Source organism: Alexandromys fortis, unplaced genomic scaffold, assembly GCF_014885135.2.
Source record: "Alexandromys fortis isolate MF-2015 unplaced genomic scaffold, M_Fortis_MF-2015_v1.1 scaffold_0, whole genome shotgun sequence".
Lineage (NCBI taxonomy): Eukaryota > Metazoa > Chordata > Mammalia > Rodentia > Cricetidae > Alexandromys > Alexandromys fortis.
The window spans coordinates 32,273,868-32,293,909 of NW_026067949.1; the positions used below are offsets into that span (position 1 = coordinate 32,273,868).

A 20,042-nucleotide genomic window follows, 5' to 3' on the forward strand; every position below is an offset into this window, starting at 1 on the left:
TAAATAGGATACAACTTACCTTGCGCCAATAGAGAGAAAGTTGCCCGACTCGGAAGACACCACCCATCCCGCACTCTCTGAAGATTTCTTCTCTATAAAGCACAAGACAATCATTTCAGTCACTGGGTACAGGTACGTCTCTGTTTTCTGTTTGCTTTTTGTATGGCGCCCTCAGGATAGAAGCCCAGAGTCTTGCACATCCCAGCTAAACACTGTACTAATAATCAGTTACATACCCAGTCCCCACAAGGAAATTTTTTAAAAGAGGTTTTCAGGCAAATGACATGGCTCACAGGTCAAGGGTGATTTTTTTCACACCTCACAGCTGGAGATCAATCCCGGGAGCCATGTGGCAGAGGGGAAAGGAACCCCAAGCTTGAGCAGGAGGTCCTCTGACCCCCTCTCCATGCCACTGCCACTTGTGTGGATTCAAACACAAAATTGTAAAGTAACTTTTTAAAAAGAGCTTTAAAAAAAGGAGAATATTTCATGAGAAGAGCTAAACTTTAAATAGATAAAAGGTATTATTAGCATCACAATAATAGCAGCTGGTTCCAGTATAAGATAATAAATAATCCAAGTTTCCTTCTAGCATTATATGGTTCGAATAACACAGACGATACATCATGAAGAAAAATCACTGCAGAAATAAAAAGGTTAGTTAGGCAAAAATATGAACTGGCAATTCTAAAAAAAAAAAATAGGAATACAGTATTAAATACAAGAGGAGTCAGACACGGCCTGGGAAATACACTTTAAAACTAAACAAAGAGCGAGCCAGCAAGGTGGTTCAGTGAGCGAAATGTTTGCTATGTGAATATGAGGGGCTGAATTTGGATCCCAGTGACTCCTTAAGGCTGAGCATGCCAGTGGACCCATGGAACCCCACCTCTGGGAGAGACCCAGAGAACTCACTGCCAGCCACCCTCCTGAAAACAGTGAGCTCAGGTTTCAGTGAGATGCCATCTCAAAAGGTAAAGCAGAAAGCAAGGGAAGACGATAATGGAAGTTGAGCTCTGACCTCTCTCAACACACGCACAGAAAAGCACTCCTGCATGCATACATACATGTGTATGCCTCCACCCCATGCACACATCTTTAAAAGACATCAATAGCTAGGGCTAGAAAGCTTGCTGTGAAATCATGAGGACCAGAGTTCCCATCCCAGCACCCACATAATAAGCCTGGCATCCTGCACATCTCTGTAACTCCAGCTATAAGGTAGGCTGCAAGCAACCTCCAAGTGCAGAGAGAGACCCTGCTTCACAAGAAGAGGTCGAGAGTGATAGAGGACAATACCAGATCTCGACACAGAAACGGCACAGGGGCACACACCTACATACAATGTTATACACACTCACATAAACTTAAAACATAAAGGAAATAAAGATACTGTGTTTTCTTTCCTCCCTTGCTTCCTGTAACCACAGATTTTGGGAGCTCATAGAAGAAAAAGAGAGAAAGGAGAAATCTTGCCAATAGAAGCAATGATTTTGAAAAGATTATTAATATCGAATCCTACTGAAGCTCATTACCTTTGCCATTCATATCAGAAGCTGGAATAAGACGACCAATGCAGAGAGGACGATTTCCGTATGGATCACGCACTGCATAAATGACATCCCTGTGCATTATGAGCAGAGAGTATGCAGTGGGCGCTTCCTTCATTAAGTTCTTAATTCTGGAATCACAAGTAACTGAATGAATCAACATGGCTGTTAACAAGTCGTACAAGTTAAGCTCTCATAGCCAGAGCTGCAAGTGTCAGCTAGTTATACAGTTACCTTGCGACCCAGTCTGGGGTATCGTCTCGTTCCTGGGGAGGAGTGTAAGCGAGTAACTGGGTAATCATTTCACTATCAGAGGACGTGGAAAGCCCAATGCCATGGCGCAGAAGCTATGGGAGAGAAAAGGCTTATAGTTAGACCGCTATTGTCCAACAGTAATAGAAACCAGGCATCCTACAGATACGAAGTGACAACCGCTATACCCCGCTTGTGTATACTCGTGACAGGGGACTACTGCTGAGTGCAATGGGAAGTCTCCAAAGCCAGGCAGAAAAGAAGGGCTTTAGCAGACATAAAGCAAAAGTGAGTATGGGTGTAAGTAAAACAGCAAAGGGCTTGAACTATGGGCCACCTTTTCTACCCTCCATAACCCTGAAGAGGGCACACTCCTTCCCGAAGAGCAGCAAACTGCACCTGTGACTCTCAAACTGAGTGCGCTGCTGGTGTAAATGAACACCCATACTTGTGAGCACTGACAGCAGACAGGGATCAACACTTCAAATGACGAAATGGAGGCGACAGGAGGCGACAGCTAACCAACACCGGGTGAGTGCACTCTATCATCACAAAGTTCTGCACAGAACTAACCCAGAAGCTGCTCCACAAGCATGTGGAGGATAATTAGGTAGACACAAAAAAGCATTTTCAGTGGATAGCTAAATGTGTAAAGATAGGTCTGGAAAAAGGGAGGGGTATATTCTTTAGAATTGAATTCTTGGTGATGACTATTTTTAAGCAGTCAACTTTGGTTATTTACTTCATATTGAGAGTTTTGGAATTGCCTAAATTTTTTAACAATACTCATTTTCATTTTTTCAATATGTTATAGTCACTACAAATGCCAGTGCTCACCAAGAGGGCACAGCAGAGCTGCAGGAGCTACCGAACACTACAATAGAAAACAGATAGGCCACGGGTAATGATGAAGTCTGGCTCTAGGTATTTGAAACCAACAATTCACTATCATTCAATTTCTTAACAACTTACCATGTGAAATATCAGCTCTAAACACTGTAAACAAAATGTGCATGTATGTGGGTATATGCATGTGTGTGAACACTATACATGCTAATACTAACCACCACCTGGTCCTGAAGTTACCAAAGGAAGGTTACTAGAACTAATGAGCTGGACAAAGTAGAGAGCAATAACTGAATGGAACAAATAGATCAAAAGGGGCTACCAGGAATATAAAGATGCTGCGTAATCAGCAATAAACTGATGAAATGACCACATACACACAGAAACTGGACACCATTAAAAGACGAAGGTCCCCAACAATGTGCCGTGGACAGGCTGCCTGAGCAAGAACTCTGCCCCGACCACCAGATTCTGGTTTCCTGTGGTCATTTCCAGTTTATACTTGTCTCAAATTTATCATTTTCAAGTTGGTACTCATTTTCCTCACATGGCTTCTTAAGTTTCAAAAACATAGAGAGTATTTCCTAATTCAAAACACCAGAATGCTCCAAAGGCTCCTCCAAAGGGCAAACAGGTCACGAGTCCACAGCCCCCACTAAGGCTGCCTGCCGGCCCTTTACACTAGAAACAGTAGTAACTTCACTATAACCACTCCCATTACCTATTTCTATAGATAAAGGAAACTGTCAGAACTGGACACTCCTCCATGATTGACAGCTCTCAGTCATTTCCTGGGCTGGCCAGTGCAGCAGTAACCCGAGAGCCACCCAGTATTTGCCTGACGACAGCAGAAACAGAAGCAGAGACACCGGCTACAGAGCTGCTACTGTGAACTCAGAGGCTCTAGATCATGGCAGGGCTGGGAGGAACTCTGCTGGGAGTGCCACCTGATATGCAGTGCCTGATGTCTCCTGGGAAAGGTGACAGCCAGCTTCAGCTTTTACCATCTTCAGGGGAATCCTGAGAGTTGCCAAATAAATGGGTCAGGATAACTTCAGGGAGAACCAGGCCAACAGTGGACTCCATAGAGAATAATTTCAGATGGGGAGAGGGAAAGGGGTGCTTGCCAATTGCCAAGAACCCTCAAAAGTTCCTATAGCCCTGATAGTTTCAAAGAATCTTCATACAATCCAGCCTGCAGCCTGCACCTCGCAGCCATCCAGATATTCCAGACCCCACTGCAGTTGTCCACAGCACCCCAGGGCAGGAACTCTGCATCAGGTCAGCTAGTCCACAAATGTAAGCTAGGCTCCTCTCAGCCTCCGGGCGTCTGTCTGGGACACTTCCTGCCCACCGCACCTCGGCTGCAGCAAAGTCACCAATTTGATTAGTTTAGGGCCTTTCGTTATGGGTCCAGTAGGCTGAGTGGGCTGTGTGAGGAACACGTAGTCCCTTGGGGTTCCTCATCCCAGGGACACCCAGCAACAACTTGAAAAAAGCTAAAGAGTTCAAGGGGGTGGTCAGGACTACAGGCTACCAAAGATTTCAGAGATTATATTATAGAGACCTGTGGAAAGGGCTGGAGAGATGGCTCAGCGGTTGAGAGGATACAGATTCGACTCCCAGCATCCACATGGCAGCTCAAAAATCACCTAGAACTCCGGCACCCAGGGATCTGATGCACTCTTCTGGTTTCCAGAGGCACCATCATGTATGTGGGAGGAAACATACGCTCAGACCCACACGCACATCCACAAAACCAAAAGGACAGAGGGAAGCACGGAGAAGGTGAGAGGCAGCAGAGCTGTGGAGAAGCTGTCAGACCCAACTGCTGGAAGGGTTCCCAGGCTGCCAGAAGTCACCAGCTGTGCCTACCCAATACCCTGGGCACAGGGCTGTAACACAAGAAGCTGGGCCACGGGCACGTAAAGCCCAGGGTGGTAACACTGACCCCGTGGGCTCAGAACTGTTGATACTTTGCATCTTCATGACTTCTCCGTGAACAGAGCAGAGCTCAGCTGAACAAACCAACCAACCAACAAACAAAAAGCACACAGACTTATATTTAGCCAACATGTTAAATCTGAACCATGACATATGAGCTACACGTTGACTTGGTTGCATTTCATCAGGTGCAAACACTACAGAATCTGAAAGATCTCCCACCTAAGCATGTCAGATTGCCACGTCCACAGCAGTGACTGCCGTGTAATGACAAAATGCCTCTGTGCTGGCTTTTGCCTGTTGAAGGATTGGGGTTAGAGCTTCCTGGAGCGAAGCCCCAGGCGGTCCCCTGGCAATCAGTGGTCAAGATAGGACCTGATGCCGTAGGCAGATCTCATATCTGGAGATAGCCTTGGGAGCGAGCCCTCCTGGCACCCTGCATGATCTTTCTCTGTATTTTTAATCTTTTCTGTTTTTAGCTGACCGCTTACCAAAAAATCAAAGTACGTCCTTGGCTCGGCCCCACCGTTCATTAAAGCAGTCCTTGAGGAAATAAAGTATGCCCCACGCCACATGAGCCTGGGAAACTTTATTAATTATAAAACAAAAACGGCTAAAGTTGATATGTTACGAGGGAATCGTCATAGTAAATCAGATTTAGAGAGAAAGAAGGAGAGTTAGAGAAAATTCCCCAGCGCACTCCTTGATTCACTTTCTTATACAGGAGCCTATGATGAACAAGGGAATAGATGGGTTAATGTTGATGGACAAAGACTGTTATATTATACTTTCAACTTTATGGATAGGCTTGCTAGACCCCAACCCCCATGATGTCTGCCGCATAAGAAGGTACTAAAAATATAGTTCAACAGGTGCAAAAAACTGATTAGGTATATTTGGTCACTAGACGAAATAAAGGGTTAAGAGGAGGAAGGGCCATGATAGCAATAATAAGACAGAAACTTTCTGTTCATAAGATGTAACCACTTGCCTGAGGCTTACAGTCCCAAGGACAGGAGTTCCTCTTCTAAGATTTACAGTCCCAAGGACAAGAGTTCCTCTTCTAAGGACGCTTTGTGTCTAACACCTGTTCCTGATAACATACTTTTTAAACATTGCTAAAAGAAGTTTTCATACTNCTACCCAATACCCTGAGCACAGGGCTGTAACACAAGAAGCTGGGCCACGGGCACATAAAGCTCCGGGTGGTAACACTGACCCCATGGGCTCAGAACTGTTGATACTTTGCATCTTCATGACTTCTCCGTGAACAGAGCAGAGCTCAGCTGAACAAACCAACCAACCAACAAACAAAAAGAACACAGACTTATATTTAGCCAACATGTTAAATCTGAACCATGACATATAAGCTACACGTTGACTTGGTTGCATTTCATCAGGTGCAAACACTACAGAATCTGAAAGATCTCCCACCTAAGCATGTCAGATAAAGATTTCTGAGTCTATAGTCCACTTTTTGCATTTTCCTGAGATTGTTCAGAAGCAGAAATGCCCATAATCCCAGCACTTGAAAGATGGACCAAGAGGAGTTTCAGGTTAGCTAGATCTACATATGTGTCCTGGGCAACAATAAGACCCGGTCACGAGAAAAGAGTCAGAAATGAGGGCTAGCTCTAGACACCTGCAAACCAAACTCTGCAGATGCTTTGGTCCCTTAAACACACTGACGTGGGCAGAGGACAGAAACTCAGTGCTTGCCTAGCACACATAACGTCTTGGGTCCAACTCCCAGAAAGGCAAACAAACAAAACCTACTTAAAATCCTCTTTCTACTCTTACAGTAACAAGCACATTGTAACTACTGTCAGGTTATTTAGGGACTAACGAGGAAGAACACTATACATGTTCAGAATAGACAGTTTTCTACTTTCTACTCCAAATATTTTTATCTACATTTGAGAGACACAGAGAGCCAAAAAAAAAAAAGCCAAACACACATCAATTTCAGCCCAATCTTTCCTGGCACAGAATCCCCAAACTGCCTGGCCACTAAAGAAATTTGTATAATAATATAATAATGATATGTCTGGTGGTTAGATGTTCCTTGACAGCGTCAGGATACAGGGCAGCTACCATGGAAACCAATGGCGTGACCAGAGAGCTACATTCAGTCTTAGACCAGACCTCTAAGGAGGAACAGTCCTTGAAGCTCAAGTTGACCAGCAAAGGTCAAGCTACAAGACTAAAAGACTGGGTCCATGGAGCTTCTGATTGGTGCCTGGAGAGTGGTTTCCAGGGGTCAATAAATTAATAAGCATAAATTAAGCATTTTTCTGAGTTCCACGAGTCACTCCCTTACCAAGTGGAATCAAGGAAGGGATGTGGGAACTCAGTTTACAGCCTATAGGCCCTTAGTGCTCAGGGCCTAGACTGGAGTCGGCATCTGAACTGAACATATGAGACCAGAGGGGATTGGAACAACAGACACCAACAGGCTGGTTTAAGAAATTCCATGTTTGGTCATAGCAATACGCTGTGCTGAGTCTGGACGCAGGGAACAATGCTTAGTTTTCCTTTCACACAAACTCTGAACAGAGGACAAAGCAATAAGAGGATCTTGACAGCAATTCCTCACGCTGCTGACAGCCCCATAAATCAATGGTCTAAATCACAGCACTAAAGTGGCATTGCCTCCAGTCGCCAGGGGAGTACAAGAATCTGGAGTCAGAGCAAGCAGGCCGGGCAATTCTGATGCAATGGTTTCCTGAACAGAGGTAACAAGTGGCAATAATTAGAAGACGCCCTAGATCTAGATCATCAGTGTCTTTTCATTAACTATCATAACACCCAAGGAGCCAGTAAAGAACCCACTCACCTTTTTCCTTAACCGAGCTGCATTTACCAGTTCACCGTTATGGGCCACAGCTATTTTCCCATGCAGAGTTTCAACAACGAATGGCTGGCAACTCTCCAGCTCACACTTTCCCCTCGTGGCGTATCTCGTATGACCAATTCCAAGATTTGAGACATACAATTTCTTCAAATTATCTTCAGTAAAAACGTCATTTACAAGACCCATTCCCTTGAGAAGTTAATGTAAAAGCGAATGTTAAGAAAAACCAGAAACTGGTATTGCTAATGACAAGACTAGGCATGGGCAATCCAAAACAGACAAGCATTTCATATTCTTCAGAAATCTAATGGATTCACTGTTTAAACTGGACTCCAGGTTTTCACATTCAATTCATTTAGAACTTAGCAATTTAGTTTTCAGGATTGTCACAGCATTGAGACACTTCTATTTTATGACACTAACTATGCTGGGTGGTGGTGGCACACGACTTTAATCCTAGCACTCAGGAGGCAGAGATAGGCAGATCTGTGAGTTAGAGGTGAGCCTGGTCTAGAGCGAGTGCCAGGACAGACTCCAAAAAGTACAGAGAAACCCTGTCTNAAAAAAAAAAAAAAAAAAAAAAAAAAAAAGGATTCCTAAAAGTATTGAAACTGATGGACCCCTTGGCTTGAATGCACTGGTCTAGCGAAACATCACTGGGGAAGACTTACACCCTAACTGGACCAATGCGAGAACACAAAGCTGGAAGTAGACTGACGCAAGAATCTTCCAGTTAGCTGATCTAAATGTCTTCTCGTAGACTGATTCAACTGCTTCTAGTTATAATTTTATCCATTTCCCCAATTTATTTACTGACTTGTTTACCTAGAAAACACATCTACTATGTAGCCCAGTCTGGCCTGAAACTCAGTCATATGCAGAACAAACTAGTCTCAAACTCAGAAATCAACCTGCTTCCAAATCCCGAGTCCTGACATTAAAGATGCGCAATCCTGGGCCCAGCCCCACCCAAGATACCAATGACCAGCTGGCAACAGTTCGCTCTAATATCACCAGGATTTAGGGCTCACACTTACCTTATGCACCTTGAATGTAGGCACTGAACTCCCATCACTGGTCACAATGCCAGCGCTCTCTTGACCCCTGTGAACAAAGGAATGGATCGTCTGTCAAATCAGCAAGCTTCACGGGACTGCAGGTGCTCACCAGCATGCATCAGCACACCTCCAGCTGTGGGGATTACAGATGTTTGTGAGCACACAGGGGCACACCTCCAGCTGCATGGATTACAGGTGCTTGTGGGCACACAGGAGCACACCTCCAGCTGTGGGGACTGCAGGTGTTGGTAGCACACAGGGGTACACCTCCAGCTGTGGGGACTGCAGGTGTTTGTGAGCACACAGGGGCACACCTCCAGTGTGCAGGGACCTGAAGTACTAATTAGCACACACAGTTCAAGCTTTTGTCTTCTGCTTTTCACACTTTGAAAACTTTCTCCAATACACACCACCCTATTTCTCTATGTAGTTCTGCCTCTTCTGGAACTTGCGATGTATAGCAAGAGAGCCTCAAACTCAGAGTTAAAATACTGGATTAAAGGTGTGCACTGTCATCCACATGAAATAATGGTCTTTAAGTTAGCATGAGGTATGGAGCTCAGTCAAAATCTAATTCAATTTCTTTTTATCTTCTGTGCATGGATGTTCTGCCTGCATGTATGGATGTGTACCACGTGGGTGCCTGGTGCTCCTACAGAGGCCAGAAGAGGGTGCTGTCAGATCCCCTGGAAAGGAAGCTGCATACACTTGTGACCTGCCATGTGGATGTTGGGAACAAACCTGGGTCCTTCCCATGCAATAACAAGTGCCCTTACACAGTAAGCTATCATTCAGCACAAAATGTAATGCTTTTTAAATGTAGAGTTATTAATATTAACTATAAACCTTTAAAAAATCCCCAAAGCCACTGCCAAACATTTCCAAGTAATTAAAAAAAACACTTTAAATAAAGCCAAAAATATATAAGAAAAGAAATACTTCAAAAATCGTTTTCATTTATTTCCTTTGCCCCAAAGGTAAATTTCCCCTAAAGCCCAAACCAGTAAGATTAGCAATCATTTAGGTCTTGAGTTCTTTAACCAACAAGCCATCTTATTTGGCAGATGCTCAAGTTACTCCCTTAGGCAGCTTGAACCAGTTAAAACTACATCCTTTCAAGCTCTCAGGCACTGATTGACAACCAGGCCCCTAGTTTCCTAGGAAACACAATGTTAGCTAGAAATAGTGAATCATTTCCAGGTCACTTTCAACATGGGGTGTGGAGTTGGAAACCACTGGACTGAGGAGGAGATTAAAGCTTTCCTAAGTGTCTGGGCAGAAAGAAATATACAACAGCAACTTTATGGATCACTGAGAAATAAAGGAGCATTTGTTTACATTGCTGAAGGCTGCAATCACAGTGGACAGACTGGCAACAGTGTCGAGCAAAGTATAAAAAGCTCAGGTATGAATACAGGATAGTTAAGAATGCCCACAGCTCAGGAGACAGCGCTAGAATTATGAAGTTCTTCCATGATTTAGATGCGGTATGAACCTGCCACACAATGACAGAGGGAAGGATAGCTCAAGCACCACCCCAGAGATCACTGCAGATAAAAAGACAACTGTCTTTTGTTTTTCACTTCATTTACACTTTCTAGCCTCAATCTCAGAGATCCACCTTGCATCTGTCATCATCACCTGGTTCTCAGGCTTCTCTAAAGAAGAATTTTAAATCTAGATTTAGAGTTTAGAATTTTAAATTAAATCTGGAATATTCCATTACCTGCAACTTAGCCTCAATTAATCGTGAAACCTGATTTTGAACAGTTTCAATGTTGAAAGTTTAAATGTGAAGACACTGGTTCTCTCCTTCTACATCATGGTCTAGGGGATCAAACAGGTCACCAGGCTTGGCAGCAAGTGTCCTCACTGTTGTTCCTTTGGAAACTACAGCTCCCAGACTCCTCCTGGATTACGAATACCTGCGGACGCGGGCGTGTTCAGGTGCAGGTCATTTCTCCCAGATAACCTTGCGCTTCCCGTTAAAAAGCGAGCTTCCACGAGGTCTTGCTCTCTCTTGCCCCCTACCCTTGTGTATCTTGCATACCCGTCCCTTATCGTGTCCCCCTCCCCCCATTAAAGTGCACCCACGTGGGAGCCGCGTGTCTTGTCTCCTCCTTTTGCGCGTGTCTCGTCTATCCTGTGTTCGTCTACACACCCCACCCGCCGTTTTTAAAAGAATAATACTCACCCACGGTGCATCAACATGACTTTAATCTACATCAGCCCACTCTATTATAAAATATGCCCAAATCAGCAGGGATTGTCAGTTCCACCAATCCAATTCCCCTTCCCAGCAAACCATCAGCGCCACTAGCAGCTGTCTCAGGGTCTCTTACTGTAGATCTCTGGCATCAGAGAGAACTGGGTATAGAAGAACAGGCCAAAAGGTAATGAAACTGATCTAGTGTCAAGCTGGAAAGTAAGGCTGGCTCTTAACTTCAAGGAGCACAGACATTTTTTTTCCTTGATAGACACTTAGTATTAATGAGTTCTCCCTGTTACTCATCTATACTGAAAGATCATTTCCAAGTCACTTGATTTGTTTAGTAAAACGCGGGTCTCCGAGAAATACTGCGTTGTAGGTTCTAAGCTTTACTCTTTAACCGGGTAAGAAATGTCAGAGCTAAGCTGATACACAATAATGAATGCACAGAGCAGCTCTCTAACAAGACAACCAAATTCACATCTAAAAGCAAATCCACAGTGAAGCCATATATGTTTAAATTAATTTCAAACCCTCACTGAAGAGATCTAGTTCATACTTACTATCCCATTCCCTGTGGAAAGTGACTTAATAATACTGTGTCTGAGGCTAGAGAAATGGCTCAAATGGTTAAGAGCACTGGCTGTTCTTGCAGAGGACCTGGGTACAATTCCCAGCACCTGCATGGCAGTTTATACCCGTCTATATGCAAATCCATGGGATCTCATATGAAATCTTCACACCAACCCACATAAAATAAATTATTAAGAACAGCAGTGAAAATCCATCCAAAAAGGAATTAATTCAAGGTCATACTTGTCCATGAGGGGAGGAGAGAAGAGACTACAATAAAATAATAATAATACTGTGTCTGTTTATGCATCTTGTCTGAGGTATACAATCCATATATGTTTTTCTCTCTCTGGCGGATACAAGTATCTGTACATTGATAATGGAAGCCCCTATTAATTCAACTCTTATCCCAACGTTAGCAAACAAGGGAAGGAAGCACTGGACTGGACCAGAAGTCTGGGCTCTCCAGGGCAACTGTCAGAAAAATACCATCTAACAACTAGAGGGAGCAGTGAGAATAAAAACATAAAAAATTGTGAGCAGACTTCGAAAAACTGGAATAGAGAAAAACTGAAAGCAGTACAGAACAAAGTACAAAAATCCAAACTATGAATACAAGATTGTAAAAACAGCCCGAGGCCTAGGTATGAGCAGGAATATGAAATTTGTCACTGAGTTGGGTGCAATTCTGGGAAACAACAAAACACAGAAATCAGAAAGGCATGAATTCCAAGACGGAGAACAAGCCACAGGCTGTGCATGCGTAGGAATGGAAGAGGGCCAGACAGGTAGGGAGGGAAGAGAACATTTAACATATCACACTATAGAGGGATCAGCTGCATAAACTGAACACAATCCGAGTTAAAGGGGTTTCATTAAATGTTACTTACTTAATGATTATTTTGCATAGATGCTACACAGGACTTGTGGGGCACGTATCACTGTGCACACGTGGGGGTCAGAACAGCTCTATGGAATGTGCTTCTCATTCCATCTTTACAAGAGCTCCTGGCAGTGAACTTAGGTTGCCAGGCTTGCATTCCGCTTACCCACTGAACCAGGAGGTGGCCCCTGAAATGTTTAATTAACGAGTTGCTGAACTGATAATGAAGTAGAGCTAATGCATGCTTTTCTCCTCTAAAATATAATTTTTTTACATACTTGGAAAGGAAGAAAGAAATAAAGTAGGATTATTCAGAACAAATTTCAGAAGAGATAAAATTTTCAAAGGTCCAACACGCAATCTCAGATCACAGAAATAAAGGTAAGCTGTCATAACAACTGCATAACACAGTAAATATAAAACCGGCAGGGAAGAAATCCTTAGGGGTGGGTAAGTCTTTGGTGAAACATCAGAAAATCCTTTCAAAGTCAACGTAGCTACAAGTACAAAGATACAATGCATACACAGGTAACGTAAAATGAACCGAATGAGCTCTGGACCAGCGGTCAGGAAGCCACCTTCTACGTCAGTCTCTCAGAAGATGGACAGAATTCCGAAGCAGCCAAACACAGAAACTGTTGCCTAAAATGGAAGGCTCGGGCAAGGTGGTCCTCAAGACCTCACCGTGCACTTTCCTAAAGATTGTATTAGTGGCTTAAATGGTGCGACTCTGTGTGTATCTAAAGAAGACATGAGGGAATAGCAGTTAAGACTGGAACTCTCAAGGTAAATAGAAGACAAAGTATATTAGCTGTTTATGCAGCTATTCACATTAAAAACTAAATGGAAGATGTCTTCTGATAAAGTTACCCACAGGGAGTACAGTGATGTTACTGAAAGGGGTGGATGGAGACTAGGTTGAAAGACTTGGAAATTTAGATAGTCAATACCTACTAATGAACTAAGCCAAAATGATGCTTAAAGGAGAGGAATCTAAACACAATCATACAGAGCATTCGTGGTTTTAAAGTGAAATTCTGAAAGGGAATAAAATCTCCTTATGCTCCTATAGTCGCTGCTGGAGAAGGCACCATGGGTGACTCAGGAAGCCACAAGGCAGAAGACAACAAAGCCCTGACACAGGAAAAGTGATGCTCCGCCTTCAGGTGAAGACAAAAGATTATTATACGTTACAGTGATAAGTAGACTAAATTGTGCCTCTCCCAGCTCCCAGGAAATTATGTATTGAAGCCCTAACTCCCAGGGTGATGGGATTTGTGGGAATGGCTTTGGAAATTGTGTTTAGATGAAGTCATGAGAAGGAGCATTAGGAAGGCTGGGAAGCACTCAATTGTAGGTTACAATCAGTTCAGCACTACACTCTTCAAAAGAAAACAAAGATTTATGATTTATTTATTTATCTATTATATATACAGTGTTCCTCCTGCATGTGCACCTGCAGGCCAGAAGAGGGCACAGGATCTCATTGCAGATGGCTGTGAGCCATGTAGTAGCTGGCAATTGAACTCAGGACCTCTGGGAATGCAGCCATAGCTCTTAATTGCTGAGCCATCTCTTCAGCACCTACATTCTACACCCTCCTCAAGCACAGCTGATAGTAGGAATCACAGTGAGGTTGCCATTCTCAGAGAATAGGACCAGCAGAGGACCAGGGAACATAGCACACAAAAACCAATTTGATTCCACTTCAGGAAAACAAATGAGCTGGTTCCATCGAGTAAGTCACTGCTTAAAAGCCCATGGCTAAAGAAGCCAGGGAAACCAACTCCCAGTCTCCTCCTGTTACACTGAGTAAAATGGAATGGCTGGGATAATTATTACTTTGGATCTAAAAGAAAGATCTGTATTTCTTCCTGGGTTTGAAGTACAGACAAGAGGAAACAAAACTGACTCAATTCACCTTCAGTCTCAGCTGCCATTTATATGGCTGGAAACACGGTATCTTGTGTTTCTTAGGCATGGCTATCTGAAGGACAGTAATAGGTCAATTCTGATTTGGAGGGCTGAAAATTAGGTATACTAAACAAGTACTGGACCAGCAGAATGGATCCTGCTGAACGGTTACTCAGATTTTCAGCCTAAAAATCAACAACAACAACAACAGCAAAAAAACTAAACAACAAAAAAATCCACAAGTGAAAGGCCACGTTGTTCATCTGAGAAAAACTCTAATAAAACACTGGTTGTACTAAAAAGCCTTGCTGAACTTAAAAATGTCACTAACTTCTGAATAAAATTAGCACCGAGATGGCCAGCAGAGGGCATATCGATTGTTACTATCACAGTACATATTTTGTATATTCAAAGTCATTCTAGTCGCAAATATCATTTTTCACAGCATCCTGACCAGCCTGCATAGAAGCCTGCATCTGCAGTAGATACTTTACTGCCCTGAGGACCATTTGCAGTCCCTAGCAACCACTACAAAATTGTTCATTCTGGAAATGTCTCATAAATGGTGTCATACTATATGGTCTTTAGCCCCTGGTTTCTTTTACTTGGAATTAGTTTTTAAATTTGAATCACACTGCAGATAGATTGGTATTTCCAATTCTCTTTTGTGGCTGAATACTATTGTTTTAAGGATAAACTACTTTTTTTCCATTCACTGGTTGACGGATATCACACTGAAATACGTGGATCCATTAAGGAGACTATTCTCCTTTCTGGGACACCCACACTGTCCTATGCTTTCATCAATGTGATTATTCACGTATGCAGTGTTGCACATTGGTTTATCTCTTCATTTAGCAGAATGTCTTCCAGGTTCATGTTCATTGCAGGGTAAATCTGTGCCGTGATCTGCACAGCTGTCAACAATCACTAGGGTTCTTTCTGCCTTTAGGCTATTTTAGAAAATGCAGCTGGGAACAAGAACACTCACAGGTCTGGGTTCCTGCTTCCGATTCTTTCGGGGGTTCACCCTGTGAATCAGCTAGGTCACAACGTGTTTAAGTTGTGTAAAGGAGCTTGCACACTGTTTATCCCCAGCGAGTACAGGACTTTGTGTTGAACCTGTTTTCCATTCTCTGCAGTATAAATGTTTTCCAATGACAGAACTATTTTACCTTCTAACAGAATCATTGATGAACCTACCCAGTTACAGTGACTTAAACAGATGTCCAAATTTCCTTGAGGTCTGAAAATAATTTGGCACTAAAACCAAGCAAACTTTGAGATGAGGGCTCATTATGAAGCGTTGCTGAGTAACACCTCTCCTCCCATACCCCCGTACACCAGCATTTATTAAGACATGTACTGGTTTACCAAGACACCCCCAGCAATTGCTCGCACTAAATATCCCAGAATAGTATTTTCTTTCTTCTTTGACTGAGACTTTCTACATAAAAAATTTAAACTTGAGTTTTTCATCAACGGGAGAAGATATTTTTACTTCTTTTCAAAAGGCCATGCTAACAACCCACTATTCCAGCGTGTGTAGCTTAGCTACAGTAACAAGGTACAGCTGGTCCTTACTTATTAATTTTGCGATAGGAAATTCAGCTCTTGGGTTATTTTCAAGGGTCATTTGCTATCTGCAATTATCCCGACTCACGCATTCTCAGTTAAAGCAGACAAGGACAAAGCAAGACTTGGCCTTTATTGTAGCTGTCTTAGTGTAAACACCAGTTGTTGTGGTTTCTTCTCCTGTTTTTAACTTCAAGCTTTAATGACTGTATTCTCACACTGACAAATGAACACCCACATACATATGCTCCAGAAATTAATTCCTTCCTCACACATTTGTCATTCCAGGAGTATTGACAGAGTAAAAGTGAAAAGTCCTGAATCTAAACTGCAAAAACAAGAATAAAAAGAGCTGTAATGTATTTTGAGAAGTCAATGTAGCCTAAAAGCTATGTCCTTGAGATAAGGTTACTTAATTAACACTTGAAAAACAAGGAGATTTTCCAGAGTACAAGCTCTAATTAGTTGTGTTTGTTTATAGAGGGTTTCACGGAGCTCAGACTGGCCTCTAACTTCCTGTGTAGCTAAGGATAACTGTGGACTTCTGATTCATTCCCCGCCACCCAAGTTCTATGCAGCACCATGGTTTTCCACACTTTGGGTAACTTTTATTTCAGCGATGACCCGAGTGCAATGCTGCCTTGCTATCCAAAGCCTCTAAGGGTTAGGTGCATGGCTGAAACCTAGGGAGAAGACATCAGATAACCTTCACTCAGGCATGCCTTACACTCTCTGTTGGCAGTGAATTCAATGTTAATAAATCCATCACATTAAAGAGAAACACACATAAAAGTTATATATTGATCTATGGCAAAAAATATAATCAGAGGTTTACAGAATTCTAACTCTGTATGGTTAGAAGCATTGGATTCAGTACTCAGGTCAATTTACACAAAGAAGAGAATGGAAGAATATGGTGGCATATGCTTTGAATCCCAGAACTGGGGAGGCAGAGGCAGATGGATGTATAAGTTCAAGTCTAGCATGGTCAATATAGCAAGTTCTAGGCCAGCCAAGGCTACATAGGAAGACATACAAAGATACTGTATATTAGCGGCCTATGTGATTCCACCTACGTGACTCCAGAGTGCAATCATTTAAGGTCTTGATGTTGCCACAATCTAAACTTCATTTTGGACTCATTTTGCAAATATGTCCTTAGTAGTCTGGGGTAATTCTCCTCATACCCACTTTTACATATACTAATAACATTTTGCTTCACTGGCATATTAAACAAATCATTTTTTAGTTTAAAAAACATTACAGGCATGGTGGTATATGCCTTTAATTCCACTCTCAGGGGACAGAAACAGGTGAATCTCTCTGAGTTTGAGGATAGACTGGTCTACATAGAAAGTGAAGGACACTCAGGGTTACTAGAAAGTTCTTGTCTCCAAGAAGAATATTACCTAGGTGATGGGGGCACACACCTTTAATCCCAGCAGAGGTGAATTGATCTCTGTGAGTTCAAGGACAGCCTGATATAAAGAGCTCCAAAAGCTACACAGAGAAACCAGGTCTTGAAGTTTAAAAAACAAAAACAAAAACTTAAACGTCAATTTTATAAACATCTAAACATCTATACTGTTCAAGATACTTAGTTACACAGCAAGCTATTTTTAAAATACTGTCCCAAGTATAGGAAAGTCTAACTGAGATTGGGAAAACAAAAAGTACTACTACCAGACACTTCAATTCAGAATGTCACCTCAGGATTAGCAGTGCTTCCTCGGGGTGCAAACAACTGACTGACTTGCAAACATCTCCTACACGCAGTAGAGCACACCAGATAAACCCATGAATTAAATATCTACCTAGTGGAACCCTTCTGAGTGAATACAGACCACTGTTTCAACATGAAAGCACAAACCACTAATAAGGTTTTCCAACTGCATTAAGGAGCATCCTTAGTTATGATGAAGAGCAAATGAGATCGTTCTTAGCCAGGCGCTCAACAGACTTGGTCTGATAATGCTAGTCCAGGCCCAAGCTCAGCACACCACCTTGAAGTTTAACGTGGAATATGTTAAGATGCTGAAGGAGGCAATTACAACATGGCCTTCTTAAAATGTGGCTGAAGATGTCAAATACTCTTAGTCTCAAGGTTATATTTTGGAGGATAGAAATTTGCCCCGACAGTGGCTCAGTACAACCTTCAATTGCAAGAACAGATTAAATTTAAACTGCTACTCTGTTTTCTAAAAGAGGAAAATAAAGTGACCACTGCCCCAGAAGACACATCAAAGTATTAAAGATTGGGAACAGGAGCTGGGTGGCTGGATTTCAAGTGTTCTTTTGATATTTTCTGTCTAAAACATGCTATCTTAAGTAGTTGGAAACTAGATCTCTATTGTGTGCTACCTCAGAACGTCCTTATTATACGTAAGTCTGTGCAGAATCTGCTATGAGAGAAAGAGAAAAATGTCTATTTCTATTTCTTACCAAAAGAAATTAGTAAATAATACAGCTTTCCGTAGTTATAGAAATCCAATGAAGGTGACCTACTGGTTTAAAGCAGATACATCAAGGGGGCAGTCTGTCTTCATGTTAGATTGAAAGATCAACGCCCCCATCCTGGTTATTGTGATGCTCAGTGATCTATGGAAATCTTGTATGTCAAGTGGATGATACTCCAACTACTAGAATCATGAACAAGTCTGAATAACTGAGCTGTGTTGATTTACAGATAATCACATTCCCTTACAGGATCCTGAAAGTTACACACACTCCCTAACAGCGAACGACACGGAAGCCGGAAAGCATTGGTCTGAAAACCAGGTCAGAGCGCTGACAAAATTAAGCAAATGCTCAAAGAGACTACAAGTGCCAAAGAAATATCTGTGAAAATTGACAGGAGATTGGCCAATTTGGGATAGACAGAGACTGGAAACAATGTCGTACAAAATACAAAAATTTAGAATACAAATATAGAATTTTGCAAAGAAAAAATGATAACCTTCAAAAAACGGAGACTCTATGAAGAAAGTGGCTACATCCTAAGAAGCAGGACCCCTAGAACTAAAAATGGAAACATGGTAAGCTTTGCGATGACTTTAACAAAAGAACTGTAAGAACCTTTCCCTTTGTTTTTCTCAAGAAAAAAAAACGTATAAAAAATAAAATCCATACACCATTATTTTTTAATCAAATGATTATAATTATTATTAGAAAAATAGGTTCCTAATTTCAAAATTACATTCCTGACCAAAATACTAATTAGTCAACTCATCCTAAATTTCTCTAATTACTTACATTTCCTAATTTGAGATATGTGAAAACTAATATTAATCCTTCTTCTGTCTGTTTAAGAATTATCTGAAGGTCATTTGGAAAGCCGAGGAACCGTGAGTGACAAGAGAAAAGCAAGTGAAGATAGCAAGAGCCTGAGAAACGCCAAGGAGTTTTCTCTGTGGAAACTTGTTGCTTTTTCCTGATAAGAGATATTTAGCCTTGTCCCTGACAAATTAGACCAAATACATTGTGAACTACTTAAGAGTAGAGAATGCTGGGAAATTAGTTCTCAACTCAAGAGGAAGAGGAACTCTAAAAGTAATTGGACACATTCCCAGCCAGGTAACTGCAATAACTGCACAATTTAAATTACACACAGGGACATAAAAGGAAAGGAACATACGAATTAGTAAGCTGTAAAATTTGGCTTTGTTCAAAGGTAGGATACTGTTTGTATAAGTCTGAAGGTCTCTTTAGAATTATGCCAATAAAAATTATACAATGAACCAGCAATCCAGATGTGAAAACTCATTCCGTTATAAAAGCAGGCCTCGGGAGGCTGAGGGAAGACCCGATTGAGATGAAGCAGAGCTCCAGGCCAGCCAGCGACAAAGTGAGACCCCGTCTTAAACAGCAAAACACGTGAGCCAACCAAATACTAGAAAGGGTAGTTCGAAGCAATATAGAAAAGAAACCCAAATATGAAGACATTCAAGTTCCTCATATAAAAAGGCATAGCATTTGTTTATAATCTGTACCTATCCTCCTACATATTGTAAGCCATCTCTTGATTGCTGATATTATACAATACAATACAGTACAATATAACTGCTATGAAAGTTATAGTTCGTCTAAAAATCAATGACAAGAAAAAGTCTTTTTATTGTTCAGTACAGATAGTTAAAAAAAAATACTCCCAGTATTTATGGGTTGAAACCATGGAGACAGAACACATGGAGACAGATGGCTCCCTATGCACAGGAAAGTCCACAGAACTGAAGATCAGAGAAACTGAGCTCTAGTCTCTGCTCCTAATTAGACAGCACACCATGTGACCAGCATTCAAATATAAATACAGCACATGACTAGGCCACTATATAGGAAGCTACCATAGGACCATCCCCAGTCCAAGGCCAGCCTGGGCTACATGGCA

The 20,042-nt window shown here is 42.1% G+C and overlaps 1 protein-coding gene and 1 pseudogene across 4 annotated transcripts in view; both read right to left on the reverse strand.

The window, feature by feature from the left end:
- The window catches only part of Ppat (phosphoribosyl pyrophosphate amidotransferase), a 70,308-nt gene that overhangs the window by 10,402 nt on the left and 39,864 nt on the right, over window positions 1–20,042 (reverse strand). For 3 of the 4 annotated variants that reach the window (XM_050150244.1, XM_050150241.1, XM_050150242.1), the window contains exons 2-6: window positions 8,484–8,550; window positions 7,429–7,635; window positions 1,785–1,897; window positions 1,536–1,681; window positions 20–92 (exon numbers count right to left, since the gene is read on the reverse strand). In XM_050150244.1, the coding sequence (XP_050006201.1) occupies window positions 20–92; window positions 1,536–1,681; window positions 1,785–1,897; window positions 7,429–7,632 (536 nt within the window). In that variant the 5' untranslated portion in view covers window positions 7,633–7,635; window positions 8,484–8,550. Of the gene's footprint in view, window positions 1–19; window positions 93–1,535; window positions 1,682–1,784; window positions 1,898–7,428; window positions 7,636–8,483; window positions 8,638–20,042 lie in introns of all 4 variants that reach the window. The other variant, XM_050150243.1, reaches the window with a different exon arrangement.
- LOC126506226 (uncharacterized protein C9orf85-like) overlaps window positions 1–20,042 on the reverse strand; it is a 47,123-nt pseudogene that overhangs the window by 8,264 nt on the left and 18,817 nt on the right.